Source organism: Pongo pygmaeus, chromosome 19, assembly GCF_028885625.2.
Source record: "Pongo pygmaeus isolate AG05252 chromosome 19, NHGRI_mPonPyg2-v2.0_pri, whole genome shotgun sequence".
NCBI classification, from domain to species: domain Eukaryota; kingdom Metazoa; phylum Chordata; class Mammalia; order Primates; family Hominidae; genus Pongo; species Pongo pygmaeus.
The window spans coordinates 60149333-60174345 of record NC_072392.2 but is presented as its reverse complement, the minus strand read 5'-3'; the positions used below and the strand labels follow the sequence as shown (position 1 = coordinate 60174345).

The following is a 25013-nucleotide window of genomic DNA, read 5'->3' as shown; positions in this document are numbered from 1 at the left end:
GCGAGACTCCGCCTCAAAAAAAAAAAGAAGGGGGGGGGTACTTTTGGACAGTCCTTTAGTATTGGGGAAGTGCCCCAAATTTCTTTTTCTTTTTGAGACAGAGTCTCGCCCTGTCACCCAGGATGTAGTGCAGCGGCGCCATCTCGGCTCACTGCAAGCTCCGCCTCCCAGGTTCAGCCATTCTCCTGCCTCAGCCTCCCGAGTAGCTGGGACTACAGGCGCCCGCCACCATGCCCAGCTATTTTGTATTTTTAGTAGAGATGGGGTTTCACCGTGTTAGCCAGGAGAGGTGCCCCAAATTTCTAATCCCTTAAGCCAGGACCTTGGTAGCCCTGAGGTGTGATGGAGACTCTGGACAGGACCACCTGTTGACCTATCCAGGACCCAAATATGCACCACAGCCAGGGATCTTTTTATTACCAAAGGTACTGTATGTGTGAAAGATGGAGAGTGACCCAGACCCCAGATAATAGAGGCATGATAGATATGATCGTTAAGATGGAGAAGCCAGGCTGGATTCTAAGCAAGGACTTAGAAGGCGAAAGGAAGTGGAAAGTTTTCCCCACTCTCCCTTCCCTACTAAAAGCCAGAAACCAACATCTTCTACCATTAGCCTTTCAAAACTGGGTCCCAGGATCTTGATCTCCAGGAGGTCATAAAAATACACACAGGGACACCAGAAGCCACCTACAGATTTATTAAACTTTATTTCCTCTGAGTCTCCGGGCAGTCAGCAGGGATGTAAGGCGAAGTGGCAGTAGCTGAAGGGGCCTGAGCAGAGCTGGTGCTGGGAGGGGCCGGCATGGACAGGAAGAAGAGGAGGAGATTTAAATATCCAGGGCTGAAAGTCAGTTAATAGGTCTCCTTCATCTGTTTTTGTATTTTGTGTAGCATCTCCTGCATCCGCCGCAGCTGGAATAGGCACAGGCATCAAAATGGGGCCTTTTGGAGAGTCCTTTAGTATTGGGGAAGTGCCCCAAATTTCTAATCCCTTAAGCCAGAACCTTGGTAGCCGTGAGGTGTGATGGAGACTCTGGACAGAACCACCTATCGACCTATCCAGGACCCAAATATGCACCAGAGCCAGGGATCTTTCTATTACCAAACAAAGAGATACCAACGTTGGTGATCAAACAGGAGACCTCCCCTATACCCCATACTGCTCTCACCTCCTCATCTTTCTCTCGGATAAGCTTCTCAGTTTCTGGATCTGTCCCTGGTGGGACAGCAGGGATGGGGAAGTCGGTACCACTTTCCCGAGTCAGTTTGCTAAAGGGAGAAAAGGGTTGATAAGGCGAGGAGGACCCCAGCACCCGCTTAGATTGAGCCCAGGGCCTATAGAAGAACAAAAGTAGGGCTTGGTCTCACCCAAGGCTAGGCTTGGGATCTCCCCCTGCCAGCTTTGTCCTGGCTTCTGGTCATACTTGCGATTCCGTTCCTTCACCACCAGGCGGGTCATGCTCTGGATGCACTGTGCCCGGTAGTTCTCATAGTGTGTCTCCCGCGTCACATCCTTCAGGTCCTGCATGTGGGTACGTACCAGCATTGTCCTCAGCTTCACAAAGTCGCAGTGCCCTGGGTTTTCCACTGCATAGCAAGGCTAGGGGTCAGCCAGAGGCATAGGTAGGGGAGAGCCACTGAGGGCAAGGAGATACCCTGGTCACAGGCTCAGTGCTTTACCTTCCACGATGCCCCAGGGGTAGAGTCGACCCCGAACTCGCCGCCCTCTGGCCTCTACTACAGTGTTGCTGCCAATTACTGCAAATGGGATGCTTTCCTGGAAGAGGTTAGGGGTGCCTGTCAGCACCCTCTGTTCTCACCTCTTTCTTTCCACCTGTATCGTCATCTTCTCTGCTTCATTCTAGGAAGCCAGGGTCCTTTCCCACCCTGATAGCCTGAATATAGAATTCTACTCCCTTTTTCTACCCGGAAGAAACAAGATGGGAATGGGATGCCCTAGAGTGGCCCCACCTTTAGGGCTTGGTCCTGCAATTTGAAGTCCTCATCCTCATCAGAGTCACAGTCTGGGAACTGATAGATCTTGATTCCAAAATGCTCAATCTCCTCCCGGATCTGACAAACAGATGAGGGGCCCACAGTTCTGGGGACCACATCCTTTCTAGAAGCCCACCTGATCCCCTCCCACCACCAGCTTCCCTCACTTTGCGCTTCTTGCGGTCCACTTCAGGAGGTGTCAGTGTGTCTGCCTTAGCCAGGATAGGCACGATGTTGACCCGCTGATGCAGGGCCTTCATGAATTCAACATCCAATGGCCGGAGCCTGGGGAACAGGAATCTGTGACCACCTGCTAGTGGCAGCCCTGCCCCTGGTGCTCTTGGCCTGTTCCCTTGACAGCACCCAGTGGTGCCAGGAGCCTCAGGCTTGGACCATACCCATGGCCGAAGGGTGAGATGAAGTACAGGCAGCAGTGCACCCTGTTGTCTTGGATGTTCTTTCGGTTCAGGCCACTCTCATCTCGGAAATACTGCTCAAACTGCTGATCAATGTATTCTGCCACAGGCTTCCAGCTGGGGCAGGGACAGACAAGCAGAGAAACTGTGAGAGTGGGAGCCACCTAGTGAGCTCTGGGACTACAGAGAAGTAGCCCACTTCCTGAGTAGTGTTCTTAACACACTGTTATTCCCTGGCTTACTTTACTAAATCTTCAGCGAAATTCCTCAATGGGATGGGGTGTATCTCACATGTCCTGATACAAAATTAGACTGAGTACTCAGGCAAGTTTAATAAATACTAGCTTGATGAGAGGGAAAGGGCCCAGGTGATCAAACAAGCAGTAAGAATAGGCTGGGCATGGTGGCTCACCCCTGTAATCCCAGCACTTTGGGAGGCCGAGGCAGGTGGATCACTTAAGGTCAGGAGTTTGAGCTGACCAACATGGTGAAACCCCGTCTCCACTAAAAATACAAAAATTAGCTGGGCGTGGTGGTGTGCACCTGTAGTCCCAGCTACTCAGGAGTCCGAGGCAGGAGAATCGCTTGAACCCAGGAGGTGGAGGTTGCAGTGAGCCAAGATCATACCACTCTAGCCTGGGCGATGGAGCCAGACTGTCACACACACACACACACACACACACACACACACAAAAAAAAAAAAAAAAAAAAGAGAGAGAAGAAGAAGAAGAAGAAAAGAATAGCAAGGTGGCTGCAGGCAAATACCAACTGGAAGCCAGGGAAACCCTAAGTCAGGTTTCCAGGGTAACCTCAGAGCCTCTTCGCTCATGTGTTTCTACCCTTTCCTCTACCTCTCCAAACCCACTCCATCCTTCAAGGCCCTAAGAACCATCTCTTCCACGAACGCTCCTTTGACTATACCAATACACACTTCTCTCCCCTTCTCTTCACTACAAAGCAAAACAAATAAACAAATAAATTTCCCCAAGAACCTCAATTTTCATATCCTTTGCTCTTCTATTATCTTGTTTAATCCTCACTGCCCTGACAGGTGGACATTATGCATTATGATCATCATCACTCTCATTTCATACATGAAGAAACTAAATCCAGAGCAGCTAACAGATTTGCTCCAGGCCAGGTGTGGTAGTTCACGCCTGTAATCCTAGCACTTTAGGAGGCCAAGGTAGGTGGATCACTTGAGCCCAAGAGTTCAAGACCAGACTGGGCAACATAGCGAGAGCCCCGTCTCTACAAAAAATACAAAAAAAGTTAGCTTGGTGTGGTGGCATACACCTGTAGTTCCAGCTACTTGGGAGGTTGAGGTGGGAGGATAACCTGAGCCCAGGGAGCCCCGGGAGGCGGGTGATCAGGCCACTGCACTCCAGCCTGGGCAACAGAGTGAGAACCTGTCTCAAAAAAAAAAAAAAAAAGAAAGAAAGAAAGGAGGAAGGAGAGGGAAAGGAAAGGGAAAGGAAAAGGACCTTCTGTAGGTCATTTAACTAGTAAATTCTCTACCCACCTGAGCCCCTACAGCTCAGTGCACTTGCCACTACACATTGCCTGACCCATTTACTAATTTAAGTTTCTATCTGATTGAAACATGTTAGAGAACTGCCCCCACCTCCCCTGCTTCCCTGTTGCCACTTGACTATAAGCCTCTCAGGGATAGGAATCATTCATGCTTGTTCTGAACCCCTTAAAATCCCTTAAAATGTGTGCTCAATACATTCTAGCTGATTTGATGCTCTGCTGTTGCCATGTTGAAATTCTTAAAAATTTTGAACAAGGGGCCCTACATTTTCATTTGCACTGAGCCCAACAAATTATGTTGCTGGTCCTGCAATTATCATTGTTAAAATTCCTGAGTATGCTGTAAATAGCCCTTTACACTTTTCAGTGCGCACACATCATGTTGGGTGATGTTCAAATCAATTGGAGAGGTGGTAAGGGCTGGTATATTTTAATTAAATAAATGTCGGACAAAATGAGTATATATGGAGGTGCACTTTAAACTGTGAGATACCTGGCAAATGAAATTATTAGTATTATGGAAGGTAAGAGACAGTAGGTAAATTGATTGAAGGAGATCATTTGCTCAAGATCATGAAGTTACTAAATGCCAATCAAGATTTGAACTCTCTGTCTAGGGCTCTTAGCACTGCCTGCCTAACTTCTTCATCAAAGCTACCACCTTTTCTCCTGTCAATCTCATTCATTCCCCTCTTCATCTACTCACTTAGGTCTGACCATTACCTAAGCTGGAGGTAATGGTCAGACCTACTGACCATTAGCTGGAGGGGGGTCCCTCCAGTGCCTGAAAAATAAAAAAGCCCGAATGATAGGGGGTTGTGGTAAAGCCAGCTTTTCTTTCGGCAGGTAGCCTAGAGGGTGGGTGCCTGGAGTTTAAACAAAGTTCCACCATTTTTCCCCTTTGCTTATTCTTCCTCACCTTTACCCTCCCTCCATACACGCCCAGCCCTTCAACAAGATTGTATGCGGCACCTAAAATGTTGCTAGTGAAAGGAAAAAGGGTGACAGTTTATTCGGCATCTACTATGTAATCAACTCTGTGCTACATGTTTTCACACTTCACATGTGTTTGTTTTTAAGGCTCTTCTTTCTTATCTTTTTTTTTGGGGGGTGGGGGAAGGTTTCACTTTGTCTTCCAGGCTAGAGTGCAGTGGTGCAATCACGGCTCACTGCAGCCTCAACCTCCTGAGCTCAAGTGATTCTCCTGCCTCAGCCTCCCCAGTAGCTGAGACTACAGGCCTATGCCACCATGCCCGGCTAATTTTTAAAACTTTTTGTAGAGATGGGATCTCACTATGTTGCCCAGGCTGGGCTTGAACTCCTGGCCTCAAGTGATACTTCCGCCTCAGCCTCTTCTTTCTTATGTCCCTACCCCATTATAGAATCATAGGGCAGAATTGGAAGGAACATTAAAAATCATCTATTCCAATCCTTTCCCTCTTACTTTATAAAGGAGGAGATTGCTGTCCAGTAAGGGAAGTCACATGCTCAAGGTCATAGACCGCTTTCTCCTGATAAGTATGGATATAGCTAGGCCTATGTGTGTACCTGTGTATGGAGAAGGGTGGCTCAGGGGCAGCTGGGATTGTGCTTAGTCAGACATACCACTCTGTGTTGTTGACTGCATCCCCAAAACCTGGTGTGTCCACAATGGTGAGCCGCAGCCTCACACCCTTCTCTTCTATGTCCACTGCATGCTTAGTGATCTCCACAGTTTGCATGATCCGCTCTGGAGAAGGGGGAAACTGAGGCCAGGGCAAGGGCAGGGACCTGCCCAGTCAGGATGAACCGCCCACCCCAACCAGCCTCGTTGCCCAGACTGCCTAATCCACACTGCCCCCTTCTCCACTCCCAAGCTGCCTGGGGGACTGTTCTCTGGGAACCAGCAAGGAGTACATTTCCCAACACAGGAAATGCCAGTGGCTGTTGGCTCTGGCCCCAGCCTCTTCTCTGCTCCCAGTTTTTTTCTTGGATTCCTGGAATCCTTGGGGGTCAGAGACTCATTCAGAGAGCAAGACTCTGGTCTCTGCCCTGCTTCAGCACCCAAATCTTTAGGGAGCTGGCTGGTGGGCTGCCAGGCAGATAGGCCTATGGAGAGCTGCTGTCAGTCTCTCTAGGAGGCCATGGTTTCCTGCATGTGGGGGAGAGCCCCATCCCCCAGACTCTGGAGTGAGTTTAATTTCCCAAGGCAAGTCTGCCTGATTGTCCTCTCCTTTCCTTACCTTCAGCACCAAGGAGTTTCCGGTCCCGGTACAGATCAGTGAGGAAGAGGCTATTGACAAGTGTGGATTTGCCCAGGCCAGACTCTCCTGAGAGGAGAGAGGACAGAGGCACCAAATCAGAAGGTAAGATCTATAGCCAAAAAGCAACTCCACTGGATCAAGGTTTGGGGGGAACTGCTTTCTTACCTAATCGGAACTAGACTAACCAAACCATAGCATTTTAGAGCTGGGAGGAAGCACAGAGATTGGTTTGGGGGAGCAAGAGATTGCCCGAGGTCACACAAAAAGAGGCAAAGGCTAGGAAACTGTTGGTCAGATGCTCTTTGCAACCAATTCGTACTCCCACCCCCACCCCACCCCACATACATACACTCTCACAGGCCAATGACTCCTGGCTGTTTTGCAAAACAGTACAGCCACTCGCTGCTTGCTCCCTCCGACCTATATTCCCTTCCCACTCACAGACACACACACCATCCCCACCTGAAACACACCCTGCCCAACCCAGCCTTGCCCCTTTTCTACCTGCCACCATGAGGGTAAAGTCAAAGCCTTTCTTCACGGACTTTCGGTGGACTTGGTTGGGAAGGGTTGCAAAGCCCACATACTCCTTGTCATCCTAGTAGACAGGAAGGCAGAATGCGTCAGGGTGAGGAGCCAAAGGGGCCCCGGCACCCAGCGCCAATCTTCTCTCCCTTTCAGGCCTTTGCCCCAGCCTTAAAAAAGCAGTGCCAGACTTCTGTGAGTTCCCATCTGAGGCCATCAGCTGGGCCTCCTGCCCTTGCTGAAACTGCAAATTTCCAGTGCCCTTGGGGGCAGATATCTTGGAGCTAGGGCTGACACAGGACTGAAAGAGGTCCTAGATACAAACACACACACACACACACACACACACACACACACTCACACTCTGCTCCCTGCCCCCTGGTCTTCCTGCAGCAGCCCACTGAAAGGCAAAGGCAGGGCTGGAGGCTCTACCTCAGAGGAATCATAGGGATCAAGCTTGCCCCATGGGCTGCGGGGCCTGGCAGATGGGCTGAGAGGGGCTGGGGCACAGAAGTACTGCTGGTTGTCAGAGGACTGGGGCCACGAGGGGGGTCTGAACTCCAGGTCATCATCATAGAGGTCCGGGGCCTGGGGCCTTGGCTCCGGGACTTGGGGCCTGGATGCCCAGGTCTTAGCCTCTGGTGGGTGGCAGCTCTCATTTCCTGAGAAATCCTTCACGAACTTGCTCAGTTCTCCATCATCCGTGGTGTCCTCCAGGAAACGCTTGATCTGGGGGAAGCGGGGTGGGTGGAATAGATGGGTGGTGCCAGGAAGGGAGCCGGAAGGGAAGAATGAGGAAGGAGACAGAAGACAGGAGAAGGCAAGAGGGAAAGGGAAAGCACTTGTGGTTAGAAGAGAAAGAAACTGCAGCCAAGACAGAGGAAGTGCTCACCATCCCTCCCTCACCTGCTCACAAGCCTCCCCCATCCAATATGCCAGGAAGTGTTCCAGGGTCCAGGAAGAGCCCTGGGCACCCCCAGAGCCCTGGCAACTGCTCTTGGGAACTAAGGAACTCCAGTTCTGGTCTCCTTCTCAGCAGCATGTTTTTTGAGGCTGCCTTTCCTGGGGTTCTGGCCTAGCCAGGGACTGACTCAGGCCAGGAAGTAAGGCCAGACTGATTAAGATAGAGCAGACAGTGGCATTAAACCCAAAAGGAGAGTACAGTGCTTCAGAATGGGGCAGGGACATGAGGGAAGTAAGTAGGGGAGAAGAAAGCTGCCTGCATCAGGCAGGTCAACCAGCAGGGGGTTCTATACCTCCTGTCACTACTAGTCAGTGAGTTGGGGGACTGGGGTACAGAGTCTACTGCTGGTGCTCAATTCCCAGGGTTCACTGCCCAGGGCTCAGTATAGTTGATCCTACCCCTTACTCCAGACACTGAGCCACACCCAAATCTGACCCTGGGCCCTGGGAGAGAAGAGTAAACCCGCCAGTGGATGCTGACTGTGGGTGGGAGGCAGCTGGGAGAGACCAGGTAAGGGAGGATGGAAGAGCCCGGGAAAGGCTGGGCCTTGAGAGCTTCTGACAGCCCCCAACTGTGAGGGACATATAAGGGGAAGCACCCTCAGTTGTCTCCTTACCCCCTCTGCCCAGAGCCAGCAGTGCAGGAGAAGGCCTGGCCTGAACCACGACCCACAGGGAGTGGAAGGCAGAGAATGGACTGACTCCTCTGCAGAAGCCTGTTCTACCCCATCCCCAGCTCAGAAGAGGAACTGTTTCCCCCAACTCTCATTGTCAGCTCTAGACCCTAAAGATTCTCCTCTCCTTTGGGGGTCAGCCTCCTTTGTGGGGTGCCTGGCAGTGCTGGGCTCAGCTCTGCCTCACAATACCCACGTGCCACCCCCAGACAATGGACAAGGGCCGGCTGCAGAGGCTGACTCACTCTCTGAGGGTTAGCCAAGCCAGTGGGGACTACCCCAGACCACTGTGGAGTCCCAGCTAGAGTAGGGGAGATAAGATGGCCACAGTCTTCCTGCAAAGGGAAGAATTGAGGGAGGCAGATATGCATACTGCCAGGTGTATGCCAGAGGGAAGAGGTTGAGATAGGGAGGTTAGAGGGAAAAGTCTGCTAGGAGCTACTGCCAAGCTGTTGCCTCTGAAGTCTTCACACCTGCTTATAGCCATAGTCTCCAGTGCTCGCCTGGACAGAGGGGAGGAAAAGAGGCCCCAAAACTGGAACCAGCAGGTGCAGGCTGGGTGACCAGAAGAGGCTATCCTGAGGCAAGCCTAACCCAAGGCTTTTCTCACCTATGATATTTGTGAGGTCCAGTGGTGACCATACATCCCAGTCTATGCCTGTTGTCCTGGCATCATGATTAATTGTGCCCTTCCACTCTCAAAAGTGTCCCAGCTTAGACAATTAATTACATGGCAACAGAGAAGGGGTGGGACTGGGGGCAGCAGGACTTGTTGTCTGGCAGCTAATAAGTCTGGGGAATTCCAGGAAATCCTGCCTCTCTGCACAAATCCACAATGACCCAGCAGTTGGTCTGGGGGTCAGGACAAGGGTGGGAGAAAGCTGTGCTTCACCTGGTTTCCCAGGAGCACTGAGTGGAGGGGCAGGGAAGGGAGAAAGGAAGGCCCTAATGAAGATCCCTAGCCCCAACGATCTTCCAGCAGAGCCTCCAGGAACCCAGCACCATCCTCATCTCTGCCAGCCCTGGCTGCTCATCCGCATGGAGGGGGCCACAGGGGCTCTAGACAAGGAGTCAGGACACCAGGGTCCTCGCCTCCTACCTGTCCATCCCCACTCCCAGCTCTGCCAGTGACCAAATCATTTTCTGACTTTAAGCCCCAATCCCAGCCAAGGCAGGGGGAAGACAGGTCATGTCCACCCATCTCCCAGAGCAGCACCTTACCCCAGCTTCAGTCCTGTCCTCAGGGACAGAATTCCCTTGCCATCCCAGTGAACGGTCCATGTCCCACGCTTCAGACTCCCTGTCAGCAAGCTCTAGGTCTAATTTTATCTCCAAGGCAAAGTTCCTCACACACAGAAACAGCCTTGTTTTGATGCTCTTGTTGTCTGGCTTCCTGGCTTGCTCCTTTCCCTTTCTCTTTGACCCCCTTCTGTCTCTGGCAGGGGCCAAAAAAGCCTGTGGAATGTCCTTCCCCACCCCTCTTCTCCTCCCCTTCCCTTGGCTCCCACCCTCCAAGGACAGCTCAGCTGCAGCAGGATCACTTGGTTCCTCTGCATTCCCCTCCTCCTCTGATTGGCTGCCCTATGACGCCTGCCCGCTGCCTACCCTGGTGGGCACAGCACCAACCTCCCAATGTCTGTTTGCAGCACAGGCTTTTGATCCATTTGATCTCTCCTGTTAACCCCCAAGGACACTGTGGCCTGTCTGAGGACTATGAGCTGTCCCCAAGTGACCTGGCCCATCAGCACATGAGGACAGCCATCCAGGATACCCATTCCCAAAGGATTTCAATCCCCCAGTCTCTCTCTTTCACCTTAACTTTAAGCAGTGCTGGAGCAGGATGAGATGTCCTATACTCCCCCATATAGGTTTTCGTGGGAATGGTCCCACGCTTCTTCCCAAGTGTTCATTTGTTTTTTTTTTTTTTCCAGTGAGGAACATCACTGTTTCAGAAATCTGCTCCTAGATTTCCCTGCAGGGAGCACCAGCCACAGAGGAGACTTTGCTCCAGGGACTCCCCTTACCCTAGGACACCTGACCTCTGACTTATAGCAACCTGTATCAATTGCATCACTCCATGGCTTCCATAGTGTCAACAGGGGAGCTGTCAGCATTTGGTCTCTGAGGAGCACGGGTTCAAGGCAATGGGAGGCTGGCAGCCCAGAAGCTTCAGAGCTGCCATTTAGGTGGGAGATAAATTAAGGGTCCTGGTTGGAAGTGTGCACTCAACTAGGAGTCAGTGGGCCACTGTTTCTGGTTGGGTGGAAACATCTTTTGTGAGTCTGGATAGTGTCTTAATTTGAGGACTTTAATGTTCAGTTGTGAATGGCCCTTCCTTGCCTCCCAGGGAGGCTGGGGAGAGAAAGCACTCCCAGACGATAGATACCTTAAGCTGCTTTGAACCTGAGAAGAGAAGGTGCATCCCAAGTCACAGAATGGTCATTAATGTTGGCCTGTCATTCTTTTCACATGTAAATTTAAACCCCTGGCGCACCTGGGTTGGGGAGGTCTCCCCCACTGATTCCCAAAGCAGCTAGGACACTGACCTCCTTTGACAAAGAGACCCTCATAGAGAAGTCTTATCTGAACCAGTCAGCCTAAGAATTTGGCTGGCTTGAGGGCAGGGGCCTGAGGATGGGGACTTTGGTGGTGGTGATTGGGGTGGGGGGGGTGCCTTTAATTAGAGAAGAACAGTGTGGCCTCAGACAAGCCGAAAGCACCAAGACCTCAGCTGAACTGAACTTAGTGTGCGGCAGAAAAAGCCCCTCTAGCCCCTGCTGGGCTTGGCACTGGGGACAATCAGTGCTTCCCTAGGCTTCCATCCCTAGAACAATCAGTCCATCCATCCACCATGTGGGGAGAAGTGGGGGAAAGGAATAAGGACAGGCCTCTCTCAGGAACTCCCCTTGGGGGAAGGTCACAGGGTCACCAAGACTTCCTGGCCAAGGCTTGGGCCTCTGCCTGGACACAGTTTGAGAGACAAGAGCCCAAAAGGTTGGCCCTACCGAACCTGAAAGCTTCTGATCCCGGGGGGCCCAGGGAGCTCCCTTCTGGAGGCTGCCCACAGCCAACATCCTGCCCCACAGGCTGGTCAGGGATCCCCCTGCTGTAAACAGTTTGTGTCCCCCCAGTGCAGAGGGCAAAGGCTGTAGGGCTTCCAGACTGGGAGGAGAGGATGGCGTGTGGCCTGGAGGTCCTGACACCCTTACATTATTTGTGGCAGGCTCTGGCAACAATGTCAGGAGAAGAGATGACATCTTCAGAGCCAAGCATCAAAACTTCCTACTTGGGCACCTCCAGGGAGGTTGGCTGGGGTTACTCTTTCTCTTCCCACTACAGGCAGGTGGCAGGGATGCGTGCCCCCTCCCCCACACACTGCAGAGGGACCTGGCTGGTGGGGAGGGAGCGGGTAGATGCAGCAGGAGGAAGCTCTCCCATTGTTCCTGTCCTGGGGGCAGAAGGATATAGCTAATCCCACCGGGCAGGATGGTGCGCTGGGCCTCCCCCTCTCAGGGGTCCCTTTGGGAAAGGGCCAGGGACTGCCCCTTGTCAGGCTGAGGGAAGGAGGGGCCAAGCGTCTCACCATCCCTACTGGGGAGGCAGGCAGTGTTTGTGAGCCTCCTCTGCGTTTTCCAAATGAAGTTGGTACTGGCCCCTGTGCCCAGGGTAGGTGGGTGAGGAGGGGTTACTCAGGTAAAAGCTGACCCAGGCGAGGATGGGGACCCTCACCTCCGCTTATCACTGATGCGCTTTCCCCAGCCCAACATGCGCGTCTCCACCAGCGGGCACCTCCCTCAGCACGGACCCAACCCTTCGTCCTAGAGCGCAGGCATCACCCAGGGGTTGGGGCCCACTCCGTGGCTGCTCAGAGGGAAAAACTTGGGAGCTGCGACGCACCGCCGCCCGGCAGCAGTGCCAGCCTGTGCCCGGGGCCGGCGACGGCGCCTCCCACCCTGCACAGCCGCGGCTGCAGCGCCGCGGGTCCCCTTGCAGCCGCCCGGGAGCGACCGGCCCTGCGCACCCCAGCCCTGCCCCGCGCCCTCCCGCCTGCCTGCCTGTCTGCCTTACCATGGCTGCAGCCCGGGCGGGGCCGGCTCCGCCTGGACAGCGCCCGAGCGACCCGCAGCGGAGCTGCGCGCCGACCTCGTAGCACCGCCGTCCCCCTCCCGCCTCCCCGAGTGCGGACCGCTGGGGGAGGGGCCCGGCGGCGGGGGCGGAGCGAGTCGGCCCCGGGGCGGGGCCTGTACCTCAGCTGCTACCGGTGCCGGCGCGAACCGGGTCGGGGTGCCCAGCTGGGGGCCGGCATCGCAGCCCGCGACCCCCGGATGCGCAGAGTATGCAGTCACCCAGGACAGAGCGGAGAGCCTCGGCTCCTCGTCCCCGGGCTGCACTGGACACCTGGCTCTTTTTTACTCAGCTCCAGAAGCACCGCGGAGGCTTGAGCCAGTTCCCAAAGAAAAAGGAACGGCCCACCTGACATCCCCAGAAGGAGACGCCTTTGGAAGGGAGGGGGAGTTGCTGCATGAGTTGGAGAGAAACCATTAGTTACCGCAGGGATTCAACAAGGTTTTCACAAAGTGAAGCCGGCTGATGCCCAAGTTACTGATCACTACACCTCCTAAAGGGGAATGTCAGATATTCTCCACCTCCACCCGAGCTGTGAAGGGGCAGGTTAGAGGCAAGTTCCCTTCGTGCAGTACCCCAGATTACAGATTAAAGAGGATTTGCAGCACAAATTATCCAGGGATCATCTGCTGGAAGGATAGAAGGGAGAGGCTGAGTGGCTTTAACAGGGCGGTGTAGCCTTGCCTGTGGCTGAGGACAGTGGGGAGGGCCTCAGGAGAGGCCAACCCAGGCGTGACCCAGGCCCAGCTGGGCCACTCTTCCTCTGACAAGCAGGTGAGATGCTGAGGGGACAGATGCCCCAGAAGCTTTAGAGGCATTAGAGGCTCAGAAGGGTCAGAGCAGCAGCTAGGGGAAGGCAGATGCTTGTTGAGTCGGGTGTTGGTGAGGGATTCCTTGAGCTAAGTAGGGTCTGAGCTGGTCAGGCTCCTGTGGAAGTTTCCAGAAGCATGTCCCTTCCTGACCCACAAGACCCCTCTCTCAATGACAGGCTGACTGGCTTCTGCCTGAATACACTCTGGACAAAACTGAGACCCACAGGCACAGCCCTCTCTGTTGGTAGAAGTGCCAGAGGCCTGCCTGCTGTATTTCAGTCTGACCTGTGAACCAGTAGCACTGGTTGGGACCAGTCAGAACTCAGCCAGGGGAGGGAAGAGGGCCTGGGGCAGCAGGTAAGATCAGGCTGAGAAAAACAATGGGGCTGCTACTGGAGATGTTATTGGCTGTTTGGCACTGGTGGACTGGAAGATGGCAGGGTGTTCATGAGCCAGCAGCTTGAGGAGAAACCTTCCTAGCTGGGTGGCCTTGAGCAACTTACTTCACCTGTCAGGGTCTCAATTTCCATACCTGAAAATGAGGGGATTAAACTACATGATTTCTAAGCTTCCTTACAGCTCTGGCCTTCTAAAAGTGGATGCAGTGGGGGAAGGAGGATATGCTGTATGCTACTATAGGCCTTGGAGGAAGATAAGAGAACAAGGCAGCAGCAGGAGGTGCTGGAGAAAGGTTGGCCATGCAGTGATTCAGGAGAGGGCCCAGGATCTGAGTGAAGGGGGAGGACGTGTAGGATGGGGGCAGCAGCTTGGGTTCCCTGAAAGGGAACCTCTAAAGGTACAGAGAGGCTCCCGGAAAAGACCTAGGGTAGATCAGGGAATCCAAAGTGTACTCAGGAAAACAAAGACATAAAGAGAGAAACCAATGGCAGTTGGAAGTCTGCAGAAGCAGCAGCTGCTGCTATCATCAGCCCCAAATGTCAAGCTTGGGCTATACAAAGCCCCACTGTTCAAAGCCCTGGGCCTCCAGTACTCATGTATGCACTCTAAGAATACCTCTTGCGTGCTTCCAGAGTCCCGTGGCCTGGGGTGAGGAGAAAGCCTACATCAGGGAAGACAGGCCCCAGCAGAAACCGTTGTTTTCCTCTATTATAACATGGCCCTCCCCGTGGCCTCAGCTGAATTCCAAGTGTGGACACAGACACATCTCAAAAGGCAGCCCAACCAGCTCATCCTCAGCTGTGGCTGGAATCCCAGCTCTTCTCTGGCACCTGCTGCCCAGGCAGCAGGTTGGTACCAGCTTGCCTTGAGTAAAGTGAGGCCCCAAGCAAGTCCTGGGACCACAGAACTTAGCTCTAAGCCAAGAATATTGGGGTCTAATCTCTTTCTAATCACTGTACCACAGGCCTAACATGAGGCATGCTGGGTGAAATAAAAGCTGAAGACTGACTTTGAGCCATCCCACCTGCACAAGCCCTGCATGCTAACCTACTGCAGCATTCAGAGAGCTCTGAGAGAAATTGGCCTGGGCACAAGTCCCATGCCAACTTGGCTATTATCTCACTGCCTGAAAGTCCCTTGCCCTCTCTGGGCCTCTGTTTCCCCCACTGAAAGAGAAGACTGGACTTCTCCCAACTCTAGCTCTTACATTCTGTGTGATGGAGGCAGGGTCTAATACCTGCAGGGCCAAGATACAGCAGCCCTTGCGTCAGTCACTGGCGATTTACCGAGTGCTCTTCCTCATCTCCAGCCAGCAGGTGGCCTGGCCAACTCTGCTTCAGCATGGCTTAGCTCTTGGAGCGCTAGTTCTCCCTCAAAATTCAACATCCCACCAGGCATTGATGGCCTTGACTGCAGTACAACTCCCCAGGCACTGCTAGGGCATGGTATCTGAGTCAGTCTAGGGGAGTGTCTAGCTGGGAAACTCAGCTCAGCCACCATAGCTCTAGCCTACTGTCTTGGGCTCCGTTGCTTAGGTCAGGCCAACATGATATGTCCTGGCCCCTCCACTAGGTCTTTCCTGCCCACCCATAGGTGCAGGTTGTGTGGCACAGGACCTAAGCAAGGAGGCTGCACGTGGGCCATCCCAGGGCCCAGGTTCAAAGCCGATAATAAAGAGCAATTACCACAGGAAATCAGGATTTCAGATCTGCTTGACTAGCAATGGCCACTTCTGCTTCTCAGTAGCTAAGTTTCCCTAAAGTGGCAGAAGAACTAATTGTACATCCCTTCCCCATTGAGATAGATGAGTCACTGATGATACAGTCAGAGAGTCCTTGGACCAAAGGCCATCACTGAGCCGTGTCTTTCAAGGAAACCTCAGCAAGTCTGTCCAACAAGGTCTGTGGTGGACAAAGGCAATAAACCAAAATACATTAAGCCCAAATCTTCCCCCAGCTTCTGCCACATATCCCATGATCCTGGGGGCAGGCATAAGGTGTGGGTGGCAAGGCTGGGGAACACTGTGTTTCCTGGCACCTGCTGAATGGCTGCAAAGAGGGGCAGTTCCAGAGCTGGCAGGGTGCTAGAAGCCAGCCACTCTGATAGGGCAGACAGTCCTTCCAACACTCTCCGTGAGCACGGCAGGGCCATAGGAGCTCAGGGTTGGAAAGGACTTACAAACCTCCTAATGTGACTACTCACCAGATGTCTGAAGGCTCCCCTGCCTTCCCAGCCTCTGCTTGAATACCTACCTCCGATGGCCAAAAATTCACTGATTCTAACAACTGCCCTTCAACCTTTGGGCAGCCAAGTTACCAAAGTCTTCACTATACTGAGCCAAAATCTGTCTTTCCCTGGCTTTTACCCTCCATATGCCTCCATGCTGGAAGCTTTGCTGACTCATTTCATTGGACTTTGCTTTGTCCTTTGATGTCCACACCCTTTCAAGTGACCCATCTGTATACTTTTCTCTACCAAATTCACCACAAGCTCCTCAAGGGCAAGGGAGTATGTCTTTTCTTTTAACCTTTGCTCACTTCAAATCAGCAAACATGTGATGTGATGTTTGTCTGGGTGTCCAGGCCTCTGCCCCCAGGAGATGGCTGATCAATATGGATTGACTAAAAGGACTCATTGATTAGTTTTCCATTCTGATTTTGGAGCCCAGACAAGCCTTGAGGCTCTGCGCTTCATTGACCCTTCACTTGCCCTTCATGCTGGCTGCTCACAAGCTCACACCCACCTCCCAGCCCTGTGGTTCACATGCAAAGACACAGATGTTACTCCCACTAAAACCTTTCCCTTCACAATTCTTGATATCTAAAGGTGCTGCTGAAATATTGAGAAGGATTTTCCAGGGAGACGTGCCTATAGAAGAAGGGTTTCTATACCATATAGTTGACTCCCTGGGACAGATTGCTCCTTAAAATGCTTCCAGCTTTGATGAACAAACTCTGAGCCTCAATTTCTTCATCTGTGAAATAGGGAGAATAAATCCACTCATAGGTTACTGTGAAAACCCACTAATGCACTTAACATGATCACTAAATGAATGGTAGCTATTATCTCCACTAATAAGAAAATTATCAACATCAAACCAGTAACTGTCAACTGTGACTATTTCAAATGCCTTCCCTCCAAAGGATTTGGAGTGTGCATGTGTAATAGGTGTAGAGAGGTGGGAGGACAGAGAATACCAGAGTAATGCCTTAGATTAAAGTGACATTGGAATGACCAAGCCGCCACCACCTGTGGAGTCAGCTTCTCCAGCTAGACACCATCTCTAGAAAGCTGGTGCTTGGTCTCAGACCTACCGACCCAAATTCCCGGAAACAGCCACTGTGGAGACCCCTGGAACTAGATGACTTTGCCGGCAGTGGGTGTGCCAAGGAAGCGACACCCACAGTGTCAGCCTGAGCTTCCCTCAGGAACTGCCTCACATTCTGTCCCCCTCCTCCAGGCTTCATTCAGCCCCCAAGGTGCAGCTGTCTCCTGCTGCTCCCCTAACAGCAGCTGAGCCAAAGGCAGCTGAGCAGAGGAGGGTGAGGGGACATGGCCATTTCTGCCTCTCAGGACAGCCTTCCTCTGGCTGAGCACCTGTCAGGGTGGCTCCTGGGTTACAGATTTACTTCCTCACCCAAGTATGCACCCTGGCCTCTGAAGCCAAGCTCCCTAATCTACCCAGGCCCACTGTTTCTGTTACTTGGAAAATCCACCATTTCAAACAGCACCAAACTACTCTGCAGAAAGATGTGATGTTGGAGATGGGTTTCGGTCACCACACACCTTCTGAAAATACACCAAAAAGTCCACAATGGATGTGGCAGGTTCTTCCCTATGTGGGATTATTCTGGGCAAAACAAAGAACTGAGGGAGTCTGGCCTCAGCTCTGCTATCAAGTCTGAGAGAAAAGCATCGTATATTCCTGCCCCCATTTTATAGGCAGAGGAAGTAAACTGCCCAGGTCTCACTGTGAAGCCAGGACATTGTCCCCTCTGTGCTTTCAGGCAGACTGCACCACAGCTTGTACTAGGTGACCAACTGTCCTGGTCTGCCCAGGACTTAGGGGGTTCTTGAGACATGGGACTTTCAGTGCTAAAACCAGCAAAGTCCCAGGCAAATCCTGATGAGTTGGTCAACTTAGCCTGTCCCCAGATTAGCAACTCTTAGCCAGAGGTCACCAGCCTTCCATCCTGCTCTGGAATTGGCTGCCCATGGTAGCTGGAAATGAACAGGGTGCCATCTGACAGGGTAAGATGCTTGCTTCCTAAGAAGCTGTGCAACAATGGTCAAACTGCTATAAAAATCCTCCCAAGGCCGGGCGTGGTGACTCATGCCTGTAATCCCTGCACTTTGGGAGGCCGAGGTGGGCGGATCACAAGGTCAGGAGTTCGAGATCAGCCTGACCAATTTGGTGAAACCCCGTCTCCACTAAAAATACAAAAACTAGCTGGGCGTGGTGGCGGGCGCCTGTAATCCCAGCTACTCAGGAGGCTGAGGCAGGAGAATCACTTGAACCTGGGATGCAGAGGTTGCAGTGAGCCGAGATCGCACCATTGCACTCCAGCCTGGGTGACAGAGCGAGACTCTGTCTCAAAAAAAAAAAAAAAAAAAAAAAAAAAGCCTCCTGAGATGCCCTGCCCCATTTTCAGCAGTTCTGCTCCATTCTTTCAACAATTCTCTTTCTTCTCAACTACGAGCCTCTACCCAAAGCAAGAGAAATGCCAGGTGCAGTGGTTGGTGCCCATAGTCCCAACTACTCAGGAGGCTGAGGCAGGAGGATCACTTGAGCCCAGGAATTCGAGATTACAGTGAGCTATGGATCACACCACTGCACTCCAGCCTGGGCAACAGAACACTTTAAAAAAAAGTGAGGGAGGGTTCCTTTCACATAGCCCATGACCTAGGATTCTGTGAACATCCTCATGAATGTGGAAACTCCCTGAGTTCCTCAGAGGCTTTGGATTTCGCTTTGTAAAGGAAGCAAACCTGAGCAAAATGTCTGTGATTCAGAAGCCAACAGGCGGCTGATCATCCCATCCCTTAGGGGTCACATGGCATGTCACCCAAAAGACACTGAGGTCTGCCTTAAGTATCAGTGAGATGGCCTCCTCTGATTCCTGGCCTATTTTCCAGAGTTGGTTTCTTGCATAATTGATAGAGCAAACCACCTTGCCCTATGACAGCCTGAGAAGTCACATTTAAGGATGAGTAGGTCAGATGCCTTGAGGACACAGGATCTTGGGGCTAACGCACCCTGTCCATCAAAGGCATTGCAGCCCCTCCCATCAGAACTGCTTTATTTCCAGGAACTCCCCAGGGCTATGTGAGAAGGCAGCCCCCAGTGACCCATTAGGGCACCCTCAGGACCTTCCTGTTGAGCTTTTGCTAGTTCTGATCCCAAAAAAACCCCATCAGGAATGCTTCCCTCAGTCCAGCACAACCTCCTCTGGGGAGACTCCAGCCCCTAACGTCCCAATCCAAGGATGAGAAGCATCTGTCCACCCCATTGCTTAGACAAAAGGCCTTTGAGGGGCCATTTGGGAAGGGACTGACACTTAAAAGAAAGATGGGCTGAATCAGGCACCATCCCCAGCTGTTCACTTAGAGAGGCTTGTGAAGCTCAACAACAAACATGATGCCTTCCACAAGCCAGGCATCGTGGCCAGGCCACCAGAGAATTCCTGCCAGGAATGGAATCTGGAACAGACTCTATGGTCAACCATTCCCAGATCAGAGGAATCAGAGGCCTTGGACACCGGCACCACAGCGTCACCATCCTGAGGCTGCATGGGGCCATGCCGGCTGAGGGACAGGCCGGGGAGAGCCTAACTCTCTCATGCATTAGAGAGCACCTGGCCCACCTCCATGCCATCCTACCTCCAGAGAGCCAGAGAAGACCAGCAGCCCAGCTGCCTGGGAGCCTTCTTTTCTTGGCTTCTGGGGAGCAGCTCTGCTGCTGAACAGGGCTGGAGAGCTGTAATTATCGAGACAGGATAAGAGCTATTTTAGGAAGGAGCCATCCTGTTGCCAAGGCTTTTGACTTCCTAAACTAAAACAAGATGCACAGAAAAAGGGGGTGAAGGTGGGGGAGAACAGGGAGGAGCCTGCTCAGTCAAAAACATCAAATCTTGACTGAAGGGAAATATTAACCCCTTCCCAAAAGTACAGTTTGCATCTAGGGGTGAGCAAAAGGCTAGCTAAGACACCACCATCCCCTGGCTTTGGGAAGGAGGGCATAACCTGATCCCCTACCCATCTCCCTGTGGACTCCCTCTCTCCTAAGACCCTCCAAGAGCACTTACTCAGTCTCTTCCATCTATTTTGACATTTGAGCACAAACTATTTCATATTGTTGTTTAAATGTTTCCTGTCTGTGATTTATCTCCCCAACCACATGGCAAGTTTCTCAAGGCCAAGGAATGTGTGTGCTGTGAAGCTTCAATTCTTCCCCTGAAAGTGCCTAGCAGAGTGCTAGGCAACTGAATAAAAATTGTTTATGGAAGGAAGGGAGGGAGGGAGAGAGGAAGGAAGGAAGGGAGAAAGGGAGGGAGGGACTTACTGTCTTGCATGGAGATAATCTCTGAAAGTAGCCACTCCCACCTACAGCTGAGCTCAGGGCATGAGGTTGGATAAGAACCCATGGCAGTGGGAGGTGGCAGCCTTGTTTCTGGTCACCTCCCCTTCAGCTGTTCCATTATCTGAGCTTAGGCTGACCCCCACTATGCACTCATTTGTTTTCTATCTGTGGCCAACTGTCCATCCTGAGTCCGCCTATGAATGGGACCCATTAGAGGCCATTGCTAGGCTTTGGGTGATAGAGAAATATGGCAAGAGAAAATAATGGAAGTAGGAAGAGCTTTGACCATCTTATCAAACATGGGCCAAGAATAGCCAAAGTACTTATGGGAACAATGCAGCAAAATCAGGACACTGCCAAAATCAGGACACAGGACTGCTGAGAGCAGAGTCCACCTTGAGTTTTTCCAAGTTGAGGATCCAAATAGTGTGTAACCCAAAAAAGCAACCCCTTTCTGGAATGCCCCAGGCTGAAAAGAGGAGAACCAGGTGGGGACTGATCCAACGGCTACCTAGACGGCCTTCCCACAGAGCACTTGGCAAGATTCATCATCTGCCAAAAGGTCTCTGTTCTTTCTAGGACCGCAACTAGCTCATACAGTGCTTTTGTGCAAATCCCCCTCTGGGGAGATGTGGCCCCACAGGTGCACAGCTTGGCAAATGGAACACAGGTTATATTTCAGCCCCCCACTTGACCCCTCTACCAGGTGCTCTTGTGCAGTGAACAATCTGCCCAACCATAGGGAGCAGCTCTGTCTCCCTCCATGCCCACTCCCATTACAGGACAGGAGATGGATTTCGATTGTGGGGTGGGCCCAGGAAGACTGGGAGTAACCTCCCAGGGGCATTCTTACCTCCTCATCTGTCATAACAGAGTATGCTTACCTCCTCATCTGTCATAACAGAGTAGAAGCCAGGCATTCCCAGGGGCAGCAAAGGAAATTCAGAAAGTGCCAATAGGAGGGGAAAAAGAGAAATTTACTAAAGATGCCCAGTGGACTTGGGCAAACCTGGCCCAATCCCTTCCTAGTGCGAGTGGCCCAAATAACAGCAGCTAGTATTTACTGAGTGCTCACTGTTGCCAAGCACCGTGCCAAGTGTTTTACTGGTAATAGCTTGTAATAATCCTCACAATAACCCTAAGAGGGAGCCATTATTCTCAGTAACACATGAGGAAACTGAGGCTTGGAGAGGTAAAATAACTTACCCAAGGTCACAGTCAGAAAATAGTGGACCCAGGGCCCAAATCCAGTTAGATAACTCGAGTTCGTACTTTACTATGCCCCTACTTTATAGAGCTTTGCTCCCTCTGAGGAGCAGGGCTGCCCTTCTCTGCTCTTTGCTGACAATCACTAGGAGGGTTCATGCTGGTTGGGATTGGATGGCATTCCCAGGGCTCTCTCCTCCCCAGGAACTGCTTTATCCATAGCCCTGGCCTCTGTCATGCTCATAGGGCTGGAGTATATTTTGGGCCACAATGCTCATAGCAAGAAGTCCCTGCTGCGAAGATTTACTCCGTGAAGTCTGGTCCCCATCCTCCCCTGCCCCCAGAGAGGCCAAGAGTATAAAGGGAGCGGAGGGTCACAGGGCCTGGGGACTCTTCTCTTAAGGATTCTAGAGCTGCAAGACACACTGATGGCCTCAAGGGGGAGGCCCAGACATCTCTGAAGATCCTGCCTGGGCAGCACCAATAAGTACCCCAGGTGGTAAAGTGGGGGCATGAGGAGGGTTCTGAGGAACCAGAGAAACACATGAGAGGAGCCCCCAGCCTGAATTAGCGTGAAGTCAACTCTGAGCAAGACTGTGAAGCAGGTGGTTTGCTTTGGTGTATTTTTTAAAATCATGTGATAGATGACCAACTAAGCTGAAAAGGCCATGAGGCTTAAATCATTCTCCATTCCAGAAGTAACTTCCTGTTAAAAGGAGACTCTTGAAAATGGAAAATGTCCCAAGCCCCAAAGAAATGACTCTAATGGAGAAATTTTCAGCAAGATGAGAAGTTGCTCTGCTTCTTCAGGTCAAAATCCCAGCATTTATCTCCTAAACGACCCAGCTCTGTAGATACATAGATGCCACTCCTCACCTGTCCTCCCATCCCCCAAGCTCCCACAGTGGGTCCATAGGAGGGAAAAGCACAGACCTTTTAGCCACCAGATGACACGATTGTACATTTCCTCAGAGACATCTGAAAGTAACAGAGATATGGTTGCTTTTCTTCTCTCTGTGGGATGCACATCCCACTCTCCACTCCTTGCAGCTCCCTTTCTAGCTCCACATTTCTCCACCCAAAGGTGCCCTCAGTCCTTGGTCCTCTCCAAGGAGCTCCTCCAGCCTAGGACTATATATCATATTCCCACTCTCCCTTTCTCTTTTTTACACCCTCTCTCTGTGCCACTGTGAATGCCTTTCCCCTCCTGGAATCCCAGCTCATCTGCATCCCACCCTCTCCACTTTGTAGCCAGAGTATTTACCTGAGGCCCTTATTCTATTTAACAGCCCTTACCAGCCCTCACCCCAGCTCAGTTCTTCATCCCCACTCAGGAAGCAGCTTTCAACCCTGCAAGCCCCTCTCTACTACCTTCAATTGAAAAGGTAAGCAGTGTTGCCTGGAGGAGTCAATGCCTGTCGCCTGGCCCAAGCATCATCATCGATGTCATTAGCTTGGAGCACAGAGAAGCTGGCAGGGAAGGAATGGAGCAATAGGCGCAAGGATAGGACTAGCTTTGGCACTGGCAGGAGAGCAGCCCTTAGGCCCAGAATGAAGAGGTGGTCTTTCCTGCCCACCCCAACATCCCATCTTACTAAATTGGGGCTGCACCTGGGCAGTCTGCTTCTTCACATACCCAGGAAGAAAGCACTAAACCTTTGAATGGGTTGTTTGCAGGTGTGCTTGGGGGTCTGTGGCACTTCACTCAGTGGTGCCCAACTTGGAAACTCCTTTGGTGGTGATGGTGGTGATAGGCTTGCCTTCTCTCTCTGGAACTTCAGATCCTCACAGAAAGGGCTAGAGTCTATTTTAAAACCGGACAATAAAAGATCTAGGGAAGGAGAACACTTAGGCTCAAACTCCGGTGTTGTCAGCTGGCTTTGGGGTGTTTCAACTTCAGGATTCAGCAAGGGCCACCATGAGGAGTCAGGTCCGTACCTAGGTAACGACCGAGGAGGCAAGGGCCGAGGGGTCAGTTCCAGTTCTGCATGGATGGAGGGCTTTTGCGAGAGTTCTGGATACCTGGGTGTAGGTCCTTGGGACATGTAGGTAGTTTCTGGGGGTTTTTGGGTTTGCTGTTTATAGATGGGCTCTGGAGTGACAAACATGGATGACTTGTGGGAGCCCTCAGACACTGATCGAGCTGTCACATGGTGAGTTGGCTCTACTGACTGTACCCCTGGGGAGATAGTGACCCTGCGGCCAACCTCGCTGTTTCCTCGGATTGGGGTCCTCACGTTGGACTCCACCTGTGATGATACTAAGACCTTTGCGGAGGGCTTGGTTTCAGGATAGACAGAATACTTGTGAAGAGACTCAGGGTCTACCCGTGCAGAAACTTGGTGTACACCATCAGAATCTTTAAGGACAGAGAGTTTGAGCGATGAGTCCAAGTTCATATTCCTATACAAGGCCTTGGGTTTTGAAGGAATTGGACCGTAAGGACCTGTTTCTGATTCTTCTACAGGGACCCTTCTCTGGGCTGTCTGATAGTCTGCAGAGACACAGCTGCTTCTGTGCTCTGGGAGAGAGGGACTCCTTGGAGATCTGATCTCACTAGTAGTCGTAATTCTTTGGATGGGCTCAGTTTGTACTGCTTCATCCTTTGGGTAAGACAAAATCCTACGGGGAACTCTGACTCCTTGGGGGTTCTGGACCTTGGATGGTGGGTCATCTTCTAAGATTTGTGATTGTAAGTTATTCTTCTGGTCTTGAAAACTCAACCGATGAGTAGATTTGGCATCTGGGATTGATGAAGCATGATGGCCGACCTCGCGCCCTGACTTGCTCTCACCGCCTCTTCGTGCTGCTTCCTCTCTGGGTGGACTAACATTCCGTTGTCTGCTTGAAGCATGGGAAGCCAGTGTCTGAGTTTGCTGGCTCTTTAGATGAGGAGAGGAATGGCGGGATGACTCTGTTCTTGGTCCAGTCTCAGTTCCCCGAGGAGTGGGTACTGCATAGTGTCCAGGTCCTGACTGGAGGGAGACAGATCGAGGATAGTCTGATGCCGAATGAGGAGTGGTGGGATGTGCAGCTTCTGATCTTCGGTGGGAAGGGTTCAGGGAGACTGCAGCACTTCGATGGCTTGAGGCAAGAACGTACCCATGTCCCCGCTGAGGGGATGTGTTAGTAGTAACCTCAGACCCTCTCTGTGCTGAAACCGCTACCTTGGCCCCAGGTTTATTTGTCTTGACCATCTGATAGATTGTGCCCTTCTGAGTAGATCCCATATTTTACCGGCTGGCTTGTATTCAGGATCCTAATGATGCCTGAATATTTACCCTGTTTTAAAGCTGCTGTTCTTCGGCTCCCACAAAAGTGGCTGTTGTTCTAAGACTGTCTCAAATAGTCCCCTTAGCTACCTCTCTGTCTGGTGATGTCATAAAGGAAGGAGCTTCCCTCCTATTAAACATCCTAGTGTACAGCCACAATTCTTCACAGAATCCCAAAGAAGTACCTGAAAGGAATCTGTGGATTTGTCTTTGGAGTTATATCACCAAGCCTTTGGCAAGTTTTTAACAAAACTGGGATTTCCTTGTATA

At 51.9% G+C, this 25013-nt stretch overlaps 1 protein-coding gene across 7 annotated transcripts; it reads right to left on the bottom strand.

Moving 5' to 3' along the window:
• Positions 1–690: 690 nt before the first annotated feature.
• On the bottom strand, positions 691–24844 carry SEPTIN4 (septin 4). Of its 7 annotated transcripts, XM_054457908.2 has the most exons (14): positions 23108–24844; positions 22405–22449; positions 21150–21157; positions 7145–7441; positions 6692–6785; positions 6167–6253; positions 5550–5673; positions 2394–2528; positions 2163–2280; positions 1972–2073; positions 1681–1777; positions 1425–1587; positions 1170–1269; positions 691–912 (listed from the first exon to the last, which is right to left on the bottom strand). In XM_054457908.2, exons 1-14 carry the CDS (start codon positions 24699–24701, stop codon positions 853–855), a joined length of 3024 nt encoding a protein of 1007 aa, XP_054313883.1. In that variant the 5' UTR covers positions 24702–24844; the 3' UTR covers positions 691–852. The 7 variants fall into 7 exon arrangements, with proteins under 7 accessions (XP_054313883.1, XP_054313886.1, XP_054313890.1 ...); XM_054457911.2 differs by lacking the exons at positions 21150–21157; positions 22405–22449; positions 23108–24844 and adding an exon at positions 12418–12541; XM_054457915.2 differs by lacking the exons at positions 21150–21157; positions 22405–22449; positions 23108–24844 and adding an exon at positions 12418–12523 and having other exon boundaries at positions 7395–7441.
• Between the last annotated feature and the right edge of the window lie 169 nt (positions 24845–25013).

Bases quoted from the DNA above. Each gene is read 5' to 3' on its own strand.
- SEPTIN4 (XM_054457908.2), bottom strand. From the start codon at position 24,701: ATGGGATCTACTCAGAAGGGCACAATCTATCAGATGGTCAAGACAAAT. The intron at 6,786-7,144 runs GTAGAGCCTCCA...CCTGTCTACTAG, and splicing joins ATCCCTATGATTCCTCTGAG to GATGACAAGGAGTATGTGGG. The intron at 2,529-5,549 runs GTATGTCTGACT...TCCCTGCCCCAG, and splicing joins GCAGTCAACAACACAGAGTG to CTGGAAGCCTGTGGCAGAAT.